Source organism: Erigeron canadensis, chromosome 6 (genome assembly GCF_010389155.1).
Source record: "Erigeron canadensis isolate Cc75 chromosome 6, C_canadensis_v1, whole genome shotgun sequence".
Taxonomy (NCBI): Eukaryota; Viridiplantae; Streptophyta; class Magnoliopsida; order Asterales; family Asteraceae; genus Erigeron; species Erigeron canadensis.
This window is the reverse complement of record NC_057766.1, coordinates 28,790,010-28,807,138: the sequence shown is the minus strand read 5'-3', so window position 1 is coordinate 28,807,138 and position 17,129 is coordinate 28,790,010. Positions and strand designations below refer to the sequence as shown.

At 31.1% G+C, this 17,129-nt stretch overlaps 1 protein-coding gene across 1 annotated transcript; it reads right to left on the bottom strand.

Moving 5' to 3' along the window:
- Nucleotides 1-664: 664 nt before the first annotated feature.
- LOC122604634 lies at nucleotides 665-3,624 on the bottom strand. Its single transcript, XM_043777508.1, has 5 exons — nucleotides 3,570-3,624; nucleotides 2,843-3,346; nucleotides 2,527-2,658; nucleotides 1,524-2,419; nucleotides 665-1,414 (listed from the first exon to the last, which is right to left on the bottom strand). Exons 1-5 carry the CDS (start codon nucleotides 3,622-3,624, stop codon nucleotides 776-778), a joined length of 2,226 nt encoding a protein of 741 aa, XP_043633443.1. The 3' UTR covers nucleotides 665-775.
- Nucleotides 3,625-17,129: the final 13,505 nt, after the last annotated feature.

Genomic DNA, 17,129 nt, shown 5'->3' with positions numbered 1-17,129 from the left:
ATTATTAAAATCTGATAGAGATCACCACCCTTATACTATACTAGTAACTCTACAATCACAATGTGTTCAAGTACTGATTCAATTAAGATCTGTATTATTTATAAAGGTTTAATCATTGGATGAATAATGTACTTTTCCTTATTTACATAGTTGTCCATTGAACTGGATTATTGATGAGTAATACCCATATATTTTTCAGTTTTTTTACATGGTTCACCAATTGCTGACCCAATAACTAATAATAATAGGTTACCTTCTTCTTGCTTCTTTCTCATGATTATATTTGCTTCTCTCTCCAAACTTATAATATCTTTATTATTATATACACTATATAATTACACCATCAATGAGGGTTTGGTTTGGGTATACTCAGGTTCAAGTCTGAGAGGGTAGGGTTTACCCTATTGATCGTCGGGCCTTCAGGCGGATTAGTAGGGGTTTTTTCCCATTGGGTATTTGAAATAGGCATTCCACTTCGAGGGAGCTCTCTAACGCGGACCCGATTAAGACAACGTGTGCTAAACCTCTCGTTATTAAATCGAGACACAAAGTTTCAAGCAAAATTCAGCTTTCAAAAAAATATATATAATTACACCATCATCATCAATCTATCCATCCACCCAAGATCTATATTTTTACATGTAATATATAAAGAACAACCACGTTAGCAAAACATACTCATCTTTGTAATATATAATTGTTTACATGTAATGTAAAAAAAATGTAACATATGACATATGAAACAGAAATGGGTCTGCAATCAGACAGACAGTGGTTACACTTTGGGGGTTTCATAGTACAGATACAGAACATGTTTCGTGGGCTTAAAGATGTACTTAGAGCCATAAGAAGCCCGAATTACATCGACAAACAAAGAATATTGCAGCCTAACATATAGGAGGACTGGAATCACAGCAATTACACCGATTAGGATTGGAATCCATAACAAACCCTTATGGTAAAGAACGAAGAAGCTGACCGCAAAAACAACTGTCATGGTCGCTATGGACAGGAAAAGAGTTACTAAACCGAACATTAGCTTTTTGGGTAATGATTCCAAGAAATCACGTTCAGCATAACGAGATGTGAGGATAGCTAAGAATACGAGAATTGAAGCTGAAGAGGAGAATAGAGAAATGGCATCTGCGACCACAAAAACGATAAGGGTTGCTTTTGACTGAAACATAGGCAGACCGCTGTCCCCGTCATATCCACCCGGAATTGTAAAAGCTGCAGCAAATACTATTGTTGCAATGAGTGCTGCAACAACCATACATTGACTAGCGGTATCTTTCATCCACTGGCCACTCTGTGCGACTAGATCTTTGTGTTTGGTTGTGAATAACTCATGTGGCGTGAGACCATCTTTATTTTGCTTTTCTCTATAAGAAGGAGGGATCATTTGCTTCACTTCCTATTACCACAAACAAATTATAATAGTTAAAAGACTACTTTATTGTACGCTAATCATTAAATAAAAAAAACAGAACCTCGGAAGCTTGGAGAGGAATATAGGAATGTACCCGGAACCATAATAACTCTCGTTGCATCCGCAATGCAACTCCTGATGTATCATCGAGATCCTCCGCACTTGTCCCAACTAAGTGCAACATATTGTTATCATGTGAATCTTTGAGAGGAGTTATCATATCTTTCATTGAGCCTATCTCGTACAACAGGTTGTATATACCCTCATGACGATTTTTGACAGCAATGTGAAATATACTTAAGCCTTCATCATTTACCTTCCATATCAGATCGGGATATAGACGGATAAGCTCAACTAAAAAGTTGGTATTTCCCTTTTCTGCAGCAATAAACAATACCCGATTAGAATGCGCATCCGTGTTGATTATTCTCTTTTTTTCTTCATCCATTTTGCAAGCTTGTTTGTAAATGGCTTTTCGTAGAATTTGAGCTTGATTTTCCTTCGGAGGTGTCTTGATAATCTTCCGAGTGTTCTCATTTACTTTAACAATATGTTCTAAAATGAGCTTTTCTAGTTCGGGGGATAATGAATCTGGGGTCTCTTTGATTATGTTCTGGGTGTGAACATGCAAGCTTACAAGCTGTTCAGAAATGAGATTTTGCAGTTCCAGAGCTTGATCAATCTCCTTTCCAGAACCTGGCTTGGTATCTTGCTTTATCGAAGCCGACAACACTCTGAGTGGATTTGTGGAAATAGCAAGCATTTCAGCAACATGTTTAGAAATGAGATTTTGTAGTTGTATAGCTTGAATATCCCTTCCCGAAGCCGACTTGTCTTGCTTAATGGAGTCTGGTGGCCCTCTGAGTATCCTATCAATATCCTTCTTGGGAAGTTTTACAATGTCATTCCATACGGCTTTTAGTAATGGTAATGCATTCTTTTCCTTTTCACATAATATTCCCAGCAGCTTTGAACGGATGAATGTCCAAACTAAACGCAATAACCAGAAAAAAGAAGCCAAATGAAATTAATTATACCTTGCAGGTAGATTCACTAGACTACTGATTTTTCAGGTGCTTGTAAGTAGAGGTGTTTACCTGGCTTTATGGTTCTCCCAAAGATATTTGATTTCGTTTCAGGAAATGCTTCAGGCTTTCCGGCCAAAATTTGAAGCACGTTACTATTCCTACCAACTTCTGGATAACGTTCCACTATCTGTAATGCAATCTCTGAAAAAGATTTGATAGTCACTTTGTGAGAGAAAATATAACAAGATCAACTGTGATTCAACAATGAACCTAGAAAAATGAATCCATCAAGATCTTTCATTTCACAATGGACATATCTTAAGTTAACTTTTCAAGTGCGTATAAGTTTTAACAATGTGCAATAACTCGATGCTAAAATGCTTACCAAACATGTCATTCTCGGCACACTTGTCAACAAGCCAACCACGATTCTGAGGCGTCCAACCCTCTTCATCACCCAAGTTATTGGACATTAAAAAAAGATACTTGACCACTTCATAGTTTCCAAACAAGGCAGCCGCATAGAGTGGTAACATTTGTCGTCCAGCACCAGGGATTGTTAGCAAGACCTTGTTCTGTTTTACCATAATTTTAACCGTTTCAAGGTTTCCAGCAGCAGCTGCCAAATAGAGGGCAGTGTTGGAATTTGCATTTTCAAGAGTCAAGTCTTCTGGATTCATCAAACCCACCAGATGTTTCACAAACTCTTCCATATGTTTAGGACCTTTTGCAGATGCAGCAACATGAAGTGCAGTTTCCCCATTTTCAGTGATGCTAAACCTTACAAGCTCAGGTCTCTTTTTAAGAATGACTTTAGCAGCATCCCAATCACACTTAACCGAAGCTTCGTATAAAGGGACACCGATCTTGAGGTAATCATCTCTAGATCCTTTTAAGTAATTCCAATGAAAATAGTTAGGGTCCTATAAGTATCAATCTTCTGACTATTAGTATCAGTTCTACTCCTACACAAGCTAGGATGATTATAATATTTTCGATCAGATATCAATGTGTATTACCTGAAATTTATGGGACCTAAACTGAAATTTAAAAATGAGGCCTTTAATTGCATTATGACAATGTGTATTACCTGGAAAAATAGTATGACTAACCCTGACAAAATATGTTTACTAGAATTAGTAAACTTAACGTCTTAACCATTTCCATTATGACAGTTGCAGTACCTTCGATTAGACTAGATTGATGCCCGCACAATGCAGTGGCGGTGAGACGGTGAATGTGTGGTTATTAACGTAAAAATAATTTCATTGCGGTCGGCGATGTGATGAATTTTTGTAAAAATAATGAGCATATAATTATCTGCTATAATTCATACAATATGGACCCCATTGTTAAAACGGAAAAACCGACAGGGACCAATCTTGCAACTAAGACCTTGATATTTTTTTGATTTAATTTAAAATATTGTAACATACAATTATCTGCTCATTAGGTCTTTAATAGTAAATTTATGTGCACTTTAGAATTTTAATAATAGAAATATACCTTATATAAATGGGAAGTGATATTAGTACCACTTATTTTGATAGATTTACCACAACTGTGCAATACTGGTTTGTACAGTCAGTTGTAAAACTTGTACGTTGTGATGCATCCATCAAAAGTCGTAGTACGAATATCATTTCCCTATATAAATACTTTTGTTTTAGAAAATTGATTTATATATAAACTTTTGTTATTATAAGCTTAAATAAATAAAAGATTGTATGTTAGGAATTTGATATTTATTAAAAACAAAAAAGCAAATCTGTTTATATATGGTATTTTAGTTATCTATTCTCGAGTAAAGTACAAAGAAAATGTTGTTGACTTTCTGTGTATTTTATTTATTTTATTTCAAAAAGTGTTGTTGACTTTCTGTGTATTTGACTTGAAAATCGTTAACTAAAATACCATGTATGACATTTAGATTATTCAAACAAATTTTCTGTTTTCTTTTTAATAAACCACAGGGACCAATTTTGCAATTAACTATTAAACTATAATCTTATAATTTGATTTTCCATACATATTTTACATTCTAATTTAAATATTTAACGATTTAACTTATCTTAAAATATAATAAACGAACCGGTATATTTGCTAGAGGCATAGTCTAATATCTAATCTAATAATAAGCATACATAGATAAATAATGTAAGAATTTGATTCATCATATATTTGACTGTAAACAAAATTGTAAGAGAAAATATTACGTATATATGTTTAGATATGATTATAAACAATCTCTTATATAAATAAAACAATTGTTTCTAAAAGTTTTTTACTTATGTGATATGCCATCATTTTTTCTTAAACTATTTTTAAAAATATATGATGTCATAATAAATTTTTTTTTATCAAAAACTATTTTATATATTAGGCAATATGTAATTTTTTTTCTTTCATATTATTGTTTTAACCTTAACTTTTTTTAATTAATATGAAAAATATCTTAACTTTTTAATTTTAGTTTCATATCTACCATTAGCTTATGATAGTTACTTTTTAAAATTTTATCACTCTAATCGGTTTGCTCATCTTTACAAATATGTTGCTATCTTCGTATTAAATTATAATGTATTGACAAAAAATTATATACATATTTCTATATATTTTTGTTTGTTTTAAATTTTTAATTAAGTGTCCCAGGTTGAACTCGGATTATGTAATAAATTGCAATTGTAGTAAGGTTCTATTAGCAGTAGCATGAATGCATACGGGATTCGTATTCATATCTACAAAGATTACCATAAATAATAAGTTAAATGCATTCAGTTATCTTTCGAAGAGCTTATTCGAGAACAACCCATTCTACAACCTATTTGAATTTGAAATTATTTAGTTACATATTTACGAATTTAGATATTATTATTATAGTTATTTAAATAAAATAATTAAATAAGTTATTTAACAATAAACTAAAACAGGATTGTAAATTTTCTAAAGCAACATGTGGCATAACTTTTATACGTGTCTTTTTTTTATATAATAAATATACATGTATTTTCTTTCATTGAAGTAGATAAGTAAATCAAATATTATTTTTATCTATATTAGAATTTATATGATTATGTTCATATCTTTATCTTTATATACAATAAAAGAAGATTGTTATGACATAAACATTTAACAAAAATAGTATATGTGTCACCTCTACAGTTTTTTCTTAAAGATTAATTCTTTTTTTGTTTGACTTACTTATGATGTCATAAATAGTTTTCGTCTTAAATTTTTTTTATTTTTATCTCTGTTATTTATGATGTAATTTTTGTATAAAAAATGTTTTTATATTTTTTGAAAACTCTAATAATTTTATCAATCAACTTTATTGGTAAAAATACATTTTTTAAAATTTTTTATTAGTATGTCCGGATTGAATCGGGTTAATTAGCTAGTATATTATAAAACTACAATTGGAATTAGAATTACAATATATCTTTGATTTGTTAGTGTACTTTAAATTTAAAAGAAAAGAAATGATAAGATTCGACAGGAAAGGAGAAGAAAAGAAATTGTATGCATATATCGTACGGGTATTTAGACTAGTTATATATATAAACAGGTAAGATATATAGTATAGATTTACCAGTAAGTAAATCTTGACAAGGTAGATTAGCCTTGATATTCTGCTTCGGCAGTTGCGCTTGCAGCTGTAGGTTCGAATTATCATTACTTGCCGGAACTTTGGGGCCTAATACTTCAGTAGTATTTGATTGTAAGTGTGAAGCTGATGGAGATGGGGCTCGGGGTAGAGTTTTATCTGGGGTGGTTTCCTTGGTTGACATCTGCACAGGATCATCATACCACTATTAATATTTCACTACGATAATTATGTAATTGTCCACATTTCCACGTGTGTAAATATATATTAATTATTCATATTAAAAATGTGAAAAGTCAAATTGTAACATTAAATTTTTTCACGCGAGAAAAAGCGCGAAGAAATTAAGTGTTACAAATTACATGTATTTAACACTTTTAAGCGTGTAAACATTTTGTTAATAAATTTATAAGTGTGTAAAAATTATGATTTTTGAAATTCTTTACACTTCAAAATATGAATTTATTTACAAAATCTAAAATGCGAATAGATTAATAAATTTTTTCACACTTTATTAAAAATGTGAAGAAGTATACATGGACAAAAGACATTTTTGCTGTAGTAATTACGTAACTTATACAAAAATGATTGATGATTAACTTATCAAAAATGTGAATGCATGCAATTTCAATTCTTAATTAGAATACTGTATGTAAACTTATGATGATGGATGGATACCATACCTCTGTAAATTGACAAGGGCAGCTTCAAATGTGATCATCTAAAAATGGATGATGTGCTTTTTATAGCGTCTGGTCAAGTTTTTTAAGTCATCGTCAACGGCAAGTAATTTAAATTATGTCTCTTCTTCTTCCTTTATTACGAGAGATCTGTGAATAAACAATTACATTAACCCTTCAAATAATTAATGATCATGTGTTTTGTAGCAACTTGAGTGGAGCAACTTGACTAGGATTAGTTACGGAGTATTTATTTTCAAATAAAGTTTCTTTTAAAATCTTTTCGATAATCCTTTAGGTTACTAGCATGATATCCGCGCAATGCGACGGTGTTTGTGACGACGAAGATATGGTGGTAGGGGGATTATCTGTGGTAGAAGTGGCGTCAAGAGGTGTAGATATATTTTAAAAGATAAAGAACTAATAATGTAATATAATTCTTAAGGGTATTTTAAACGTATGCTTTTAAACTAACTTCTAACACGAGGCTATTCAGACATATGCTTCTATACTAACTTTTAATATGAGTCTATTTTTTTATTTTTTTTTATAAGATAATATAGATTATGAGATAATATTAATATTTTTGAAAAAATTAAAAGGATGAGTATAGATAATGATATAATATTAATATTTTTTAAAAAAATTAAAAGGATGAGATAAATATAGAGGCGGGATTGTTGTGGTATAAAATATTTTGTATGGGGATTGTTATGGTTTTTTTCTTAAATAGATGAGTAAGGGGATCTTCAATTTAAACTAGACTTATGCCTGCGCAATGCGATAGCGGTGGGGTAGCGATGACGGAGGTGGTGGTGGTGACGTGGGTGGGGGTGATAGTGAGGACGGCAATAGAGACGGTGTTGTGGGCAACGATGGTGGTAAATGTAAAAGTAATTGATGTTAAAGGTGTTATTGTAGTTATTTTAAGTGTTGGGGGATCTATACTTTAAGTTATTTCTTTAAAGGTATTTTAGGTATATTAGATGGAGGTGTTTAAATTGGTGAATAAAAGAAAAGAGTATTTTTGGTTTTCAAAGACAGAAAGTTTAAGCGGAAAAAAAATGGTTTGTTTAATTAGATAGTATAGATAAGTTTGTTTTGAAGTAATTATCTCATAATTACTTATGAATTAAATAAATAATGAAAAGAGTATTTAGCAAAAATTGATTATTTTTGTTTTCAAAACCAGTTTTTATAAGTAAATATTATTTTTTAAATGCAGTTCCCAACGCAATCCAAAACACCTTTACAACAAGTAGCTAAAAAAGCAATTAAGTAACTAACTAGCACCCATTCTCGTCTTCTATAGGTTCAATATTATGATTATGTATGAGAGAGGTTAAGATATAAACAACCTTAACATAAAGAGATTGCTTTCAAGTTCTATCTAAAATAAAAAAGACCTCCGGCCTTACAAGTTAAAGAATAAGGATAAAAACGTTAATCTCTATATTCAAAGACAAAAGTATAAAATCAGACGACTTGATCCAATTGTTCGTTCTTAAAATCAAGCAGCTAATGAGCTAGACAATCAGAAAATACAACACCAATGGTCCAATGGTTACTCCAAAACATACCACTAAACGGAATAAACAAATTGATAACATCATATCAAAATGTGCGATATATAAAAGGATGTTAAAATCTGCTCCATGGTTGATTTTATGAGTGGTCTCGCCACATAAACAACATGATAACAATTTAGCTACACATTCGGTTTTGCAAGAGCCGAGAGAGTAAGCAACCTATCCAGTTCAATCCTCCACCGGATCCACCCGAATAGCTAGATTGACTTTAGATGTGAACGTGACTGTGTATAAATTCCTTATTACTTTATTAGTTATGTGCGTTGACAATGTCGGCATGCCAACTAATTGATAGCGTTTTCTAATGATTACTTAAATGGTCAGGAAAGCGATTACATATTATTGAGTACGTGCATTCATATGTGTAAGCATGTGTACGTCATCTGTTAGAGTTAAATTCTCCTCAATAACACCTGAATTTCTACTACTTACAGAATTGAGTATAAATTATAGTTTTTGTCTTTGAAATTGACGCATTTTATACTTTTAATCACCGGACTCAAATAATTACAAAGAAATATTAAACTTTTCACCTTTTTCACTTTTTGTTAAGGGTGTTCACGGACCGGTTTGGTCCAGTTTTGACTAAATCTCAAACCAAACCGGTATTTCCGGTTTTAATATACATTAAACCAAGTCAGACCAACTATGTTGTCAAACCGAACCAGACTAGACCATGTGAGCCGGTCCGGTTTGGTCGTTTTAAATTCTTATTTCCCTTTCTTCTATTTCCATATAATTTTTGTGTATATTTGTGACAAAGAGTCATAACAAACACTAAAAATTAGAACATTTATGAAACTATTAAAACATAATATATGTTTGAGTCAACAATCAAAAAACATTCAATCATATAATATTTTCATATAGATTCCACATCATTTAATATTCATGAGAAAGTTTAATTTCTTTAAAAACATACAAGGTCGAAACAAAGTATTGACATAATGTATATTATATCCATTGTAGTACCAACACATTATCATAAAAATACATGTATATGTATATGATTCCTTTTATTAATGGCTAGATATCATCAAAAGTCATATACATATATACCTTTGGTCCGGTCCGGTTTATGGCGGTTTTTTCTTTGTTGAAACTGTAACCGAACCGATGAACCTGGTTTTTCAAAACTTGAATTGTCAGACCAGACTTTAGTAACTCAATCTGACCAAACCAATCCATACATCCCGGATTGGTCCGGTTTTTATGGTTTGACGGTTTGATGAACACCCCTACTAGTAGTAGTTTTTGTTACCCCGTCTAACTTCGTTAGGTGTTTCTTTCTAAATTGTCCACATTTGTTAGTCTTTTTCACTTTTCGTCCTTCCCATTGAATCCATAATATAAAGTGATAATTGGTCCAAGTTCAAGAACGAAAAGTGTAATTTACCTAACTTTTTAATAATCCTATTTTAATTTTTCCGGTATTTTATTTTTAACTTTGATCATAAAATTTCTATTTGTATTGTATAGTAGTTGGTGTAAATTATATCAATGAAAATTACATTTAAAAGTTCAATCCATTCATATATCTTATAACAAATTTATATATAACAAACAAAAACACTTACGATCAAAGTTGACAAAAGAAAACTAAAAAAATCAAACTTAGACATTTAAAGTGATACGATGGAACTAGCACCGCATAACTTTTTGTATTCATCATCATCATCATTATTATCATCATCATCATCGTCGTCATCATCATCATCGTCGTCGTCGTCATTTTCATCAACATCAACCTCATAACATCTATCTTAATATATAACAAAAAAGATCAACTTAATGTTTTTATACAATCAAACACCATCACTAAAAAGTTTAAACTTTATGAACTTTCAACTAACAACTATTTCTTCGTTGTTTTAAGAAAAATACAATTTTTTCATAAAATATTATCACTATGAAAACATATTCAAACTATTTTAAAAAGTATCAAGAACAAACAAATTTGAAAATAATCTTCAAAATATTTTTATTAAAAAAAACTAAAATAGAAAAAAAATGAACGACATTTATCAACAAAACCCTAACTACTTTATAACCATTAAAGTAGTAAATTGTAAACTAAAAAAGGAATGTTTCAAAACACAATAAATGTATATGTATTTTCACTAATCCTAATACCTGGAGTTGAGCCGATTATCAATTTTAATCATGGAATTGATGGAAATGACAAAAAAAAATTTTTTAAAAAACCAAACAAACGTGGGAAAGTTAACGGAGAAAATTTAAGCAAGTGGGAAAGTTAACGGAGAAAAACTAATCAAGTTGGATGCGGTGACTCATGTTCGTTGTGTTTTGAGTTTAAGAAAAACAAAAATGATTTTTAAATTGAAAAATAACACAAGTTTTAAATTTTTAAAGTGTTGTACAAGTAATTACCTCAAACTAAAAATACAATAACGGGCAGTGGACCCGATCATGTGTAGTATAGCTAGTGATAAGTACAGGATCAGTCGCATGGACACTTACAAAACCTAGTCTAATAAACTGTCTAATTTTAGTAGTTGTTGATTGTCACGCTTTCCTTATTAAACTACTAAAAACAATAAAGTATAAGGAAGGTAACAAAAACTTTGCCAAACGGCTTTTAAAAAGTAGCGGAAAAGGATCACTTTAAAACTGCTCCATCCGTAACCGGATGGTACCTTTATAAAATGGTGTTATTAACGTGCATCATCAAAACAATATAAATGAAATCCAAGTTATGGCACCAACATAAATGTCATCATTAATACATGTTCATAAATCATGAATGAAAGTAGCCAAGACATAAGGCTAAAAGGGGAAGTCTAAGCATTCAACAAATTATGTTAGTCTTCTTTATTGCATCTACCCATCTCACTGAGCTAATACTTTCCTAGCTCAAACCTGCTTATCCTGAAGGACACAACATTTTCATAAAAGCAAGTGTTAGCTAATAAAATTAGCTAAGTAAGATACACACATTTTGATAAAACGTTCTTCATTTTACTTTCATAAAACTTCGTCATATCTTACTTATCAAAACATGATCGCATTACACTTCATTCACAATTATCATAGATCAACCCATACTTCCCTTTTCCCACATTGCATCACATTTCATTTCATATCAACATATACATCTTATTATCATATACCCACATCTTAATGAGTATCTTATATCATATTAACATAGACTTACCACTTAAACGTAAATTCATATCATATCTTGGCATATCACGCATAAACTTGTCACACGTATTCATATTAGCATATAGTCTCACGTCACATGGTGGTCTCACAACGTAAAGCACATATACTTCTTCCACACATATCTTATTATCATCTTAATCAGCTTAATCGACTTCATCTTACATCTTACATATCACACATAAACATATCGCACATATATGCATAGCACATGTAGGACATATACTCCTAATTGTGCCTATGCATCGTTCTTATCACACGTCTCAACACATCTTATTAAATCCCACGTCACCTTGTAATCCCACGTCTTAAATTACATGTACATCTTTCTCACATATTCATATATATATCTTAATCGACTTATTCTCACGTCTTACATCTTTACATATTACGCACTAGCTTTACAACTAGTACGATTTCCCACGTCTTACGCACTAGCATTACAACTAGTACGATTCCTCACGTCTTACGCACTAGCATTACATCTAGCACGATTTCTCACGTCTTACGCACTAGCATTACATCTAGCACGATTTCCCACGTCTTACGCACTAGCATTACATCTAGTACAATTTCCCACGTCTTACGCACTAGCATTACATCTAGTACGGGTTAAGCTTAACACTTACCACGTCAATCTCACGTATTTAGCTATAGCATTTCCCACGTATTTATCTTTCTTACTTTTACGCACTAACACTAAGACTAGAACGATTTCCCACATTTCACACTTTACTTTAACATTAGGTATTCATTACCTAATTAATCCCACATCTACTTTAACGTTTACTCCCACTAACGTGCACAACTCATAGCAATTCACACGTGTATCTAGTGAACTAGACATGTCATACTTAAGTCTCACATACAGGCCATCACATATCAACATTAAGGCATATCAACGACATTATCAACATCACATCACATATCATAAACATAACATGATGACGTCCGTATAATCATCATCTTTTCATATGCACATACTTACTTTTACTTTAAATGTCAACGTATCAACATAAATCATTTCAACAACACATATCATATACACTTCATGGAAACATCATTGTAATCATCACGCTACATATGCATATAATTACTTCAACTTTAAACGTCATCACTACATAATTAACTAGTTCAACATGCATATGTTCCCATATAACCTCCCGCATGACCCGGATAACCCGACACACATAAGATAATCCGATTAAGAGGTTAATTAGAGAAAAATACTTTTGTTGTGCCTCCAGCATGAGAAAAGTTATGTATCTTACCTTGTTGAAGAGCACATTAAGAGCACAATAAATGCTAATGTAAGTTATCGAGCTTTGCAATTATTCCCGGCTTACCTATAATCATTAAACGACATAATGAGATAATTAAATATCCACTTACTTATGGTCATAACTCAGGTCTAGATACCTATAAACATAACCCATGACAAAGCTTGATGCATCAGAGGTTCGATTAATGTTTTAGAGCTTACATAACTCGACGGAACTCGACATTCACTCACTAAATTAACCTTTCTGAAAACTTGACATCATCTTCATCTTTTAAAAGCATTACCATTAGAAAATAGACTCTCTCACGATTCCGTGCATAGCTTATTCGTCAAAAACGGAGTTACGGTTCAAAAGTTATGGTCGTTTAGAAATGTTAACAAAATCAGTCCCTAACGGGAGTTACGAAATCTGTAACGGGAGTTATAGTGGAGGTGTTATCACCATTATCCAGCTAACGGGAGTTACAAAACCGTAACGGGAGTTACGACGACCAGTCGTGAAAAACAACCCCAAAACTTAACCAAACACATCCCAAACGACTTTAACACATCTCCAGGTCTTATGAACATCAAATACACTTAAAATAAGACCAAAATTACTCATTGAAAACACCAATTAATCCTTGAATCATTTACCATCGTTATACAATCGATTAATCACCCGAATGACGCGAAATCAATTAATGGATTGTAATTAAACCAACCCAAATCCCTAAGACCAGATTCTAGTCTATTTGCTTGACTCATACCATCAACAATCAAAGAAAAATCATCTATATTACCTTTATATAATCACAAGGACGAAAGATCTTGATCAAACTTCAATCAAACACCAAGAAGCGTAGGGTTTTGGACGGAATTTGCTTTGGAAGAGAGAGGGAGCGCCTGAAGGGTTTCACACACACGTAGATTTGAATAATAAGAATTAGGGAAGCCTAATTAACCCTTAAACCCCTGGCCATCAATTTCCTTTCGTCACCTTAAGTCTCTCAACTTCTCAAACATCACATTTTAAGGTTAATCTACTAACCGGGATACTTATCAATCTAACAAGCACTTGACTTTCATATTACTTTTAATTACTTTCATTCAATTTTCATTAATCATCACATATGAAACATATAAGCATTTAATCACATAATCCCAATTTAGGGCACATAAACTAAATGAATTGACGTCAACTAACGGAATAGTCAAATAGTCAAACTTGAAAAGTTTGGGATGTTACACCAGTTTAGTCTGAATACTAAAAATGAAAGCAGTAACAATAATTTAAAACATATATTTGTTTGGCATATCCAATCACATGTAATACGACGATTATTATCCTACCTTATGTTACGATTCAGATTCTCGTTAGATTCACTGCTAAAAAATACAAGTTTGTGTTTATGATATTTAATTATATTCCGATCTTAAGCCAGTAAGTGTGCATTTGTGTTGGCATAAAAGGATTTTTTTTTTTAATTTTTTTTTTTTTAAGGATATAGTGTGTTTTTTTTTACTTGTTCCTTTATTAAACGAGTAAATGAATTATTAAAATCAGTTCTCAAAATAAAAATTTAGTTGATATTGATATCTATTATAAGAGGGCTCTCAATGGCTTCGTTATAAGTAGAACTTTAACTTTGCAAATCAATTTTATTGATTCGGATAGGTGATCTGGTAGAGACGAGCACATGAGAGAGAAGATTATGACGTGTGAGTTTCCTAACTATTTTTTATTGAACTACTAAAAGCATATCCAATTCATACAAGTCATTCATTTATTTCATAAATTTTTTTTTAAATTGATAAGTTTTTCAATAATGACCAAATCTTTATATTAAATAAAATAAAATTGTTATGACATCACATTTTACAAAAATAACTAATTTGTCACCTCCAAATTTTTTTTTAAAATTAGTTCTTTTTTATTTAATTTATTTATGATGTCAAAAACACATTCCTAATTAAAGTTTATTTCATTATTTTTGATGTCTTATTTATTTATTTATTTTCTTTTGAAAAATCTAATATTTTATACATGGAACTTTATATTTTCATCATATAAGTAATTTTATGATAACATAATTTTAAACTTTTGGCATATCATACAGGTTAATAAACTAATTAAATTTATTTGAAACATAAGATATAGTATTACGAGGTTATGAGTACCGCTAGACTGTCACAATTTAAATATCAAATATATGTTTTTACAAAACATTTATTACTATTCCCGGGTTAAACCCGGGATACTTAGCTAGTATATCCATACAACGATGTGCGGTAAGTAAAAAATTGTTTAATACATACATATAAAAGGTTTTTATGAAAAAAATATATAACTGTTTAACGCATTTATAAATTATTTTATAAGTTTCTTATGTATAAATCGAAATATTATAGTTCATAGTCTATTTCCGGATAAATATTAGTATTGAATCACAATGCATTACATTTTATCACAAATATTTACATAGATTAAAAGAGAAACATATACAGTAAAACCTCAATAAATTAATAACCTTGATAAAACTAATAATTTGTTCGGTCCCAACTTTGGACTAGTACAAAATTGGATCTCAATCAATAATATAATAAGATAATAACTTTTTTGAAATCCTAATATAAGTATATTGGTCCCAATGAAACTATAAATTAATATATTGGTCCAACGAGACTATAAACTAATAATGCCTAAAATATTTTAAAATTGTCTATTAAAAATAAAGTTATAGTCATTTGTTTTCTTTTTTAACTTTAAATTATCTATAATGAGTTTTTTTTTTAATCTTCCTATTTCACTTAAAAGTTGAGCATTATCTTTTCGTATTGTAACAAAAAGTTGTTAAGTGTTGTTGCCGCTTGCAACGCTTCTTTCCAAATGACCGATTCAAAGCTACCGAATCATCCTTAAGCTCGTCATACATGAATTTCTATAAATTGATAATTTATTAATTTATCGATATAATAATATCTCGCTAAATTGATAAAATACCATGGTCCCGGCATTATTAATTTATAGAGTTTTTACTGTATCTCATAAGACTGTCAACTATACCATCAGTTAGCGGAGCAAAAACCGAACCGGAAAACCGAATCCGAAAAAAACTGAAAAACCGAACTGAACAAACCGAACACCGAACCAAACCGATTGGTTTGGTTTTAGTTCTCTAAAAAACGAATAAATCGGTTCAGATTTCGGTTTTATATGTAAAAACCGACCAATAATACCGACCCGAACCGAAAACCATATATATTTTAATTTATTGTATATTTATATCCTTTCAATTTTTATATTCATCAACATTACGATTCATTTATAGAATATCCAGTAGTCATATGCTGGTTCAAAGCTCGGGCATTTTTTATACTACATGACGTATAAATATATGCAGGGACGGTTTTAGCATGGGGCAGTGGTCATCCAATTTTGATTCAATTTTTCATAAATATATTTTCGAGAATTCATACAAAATTCTTTCTTTCTTTGCCATAACTCATAAGTCTCTTCTTTATTACCTTGTCAACTGGACAATAATATTGTGTATTTAGCTCTCCGTCTTCATCCTGATCATCATCGTCTTCATTTCAAAGGTTCATCTACGGAGTGTTTGGATGTAGATTATAGATAGGGTGAATGGGTGATGAAGTGTAAAGGGTTTGTGTTTAGGATTTAGAGTGTTTGGACGTAGATTTTGCGGATGTTGATGGTGATGGTGGTTGTTGCGGTGGTGGACTGGTGGCACTGGTGGATCTCGTGGTTGTTGTGGTGGCGCCGTCACTGGTTGAAAGGGAAGATACGTAGATTTGTTGAATTTGCACATAAGTTGAGATTGTATTGGGAAGGATGAAGTGATTATTTACTAATTTGACCTCAATTTATACTAAATGGTGAGGTGAATTTGCACACACTTTTCATAGGTTCAAGTTTTAATGTATTTTTCCTTTTATTTTTTTCCTTTTTAGTAAAACTACGAATATATATATTGATAGGAAAAAGTAAATATAAGACTGTTCGATATCTAAGTTTAAGTGTGAAACTACTCACATACTAATTTTTTTATTTGTTGAATTTTAAATAAATCACATGGCCCTTATGAATTTTATGGATTTAAAAAAAAAATATGTGAGTTTTTCACACCTAAGCTTAAGTACCTAACAGCCTTATATTATCATCCTCATATTGATATGTGTGCATAAGTTGGATTTGTGAAAGTTAAGGTAAGAGTACCAAATTTCTAAGTAAATTGTGTATGCGAGGAACAAAAGTTTTGTAGGACCAATTTTCTATTTTCGAGGCTCATTCTGAATATTATTTTTTTTTAGTTTGTAGTAACGATGCTAAT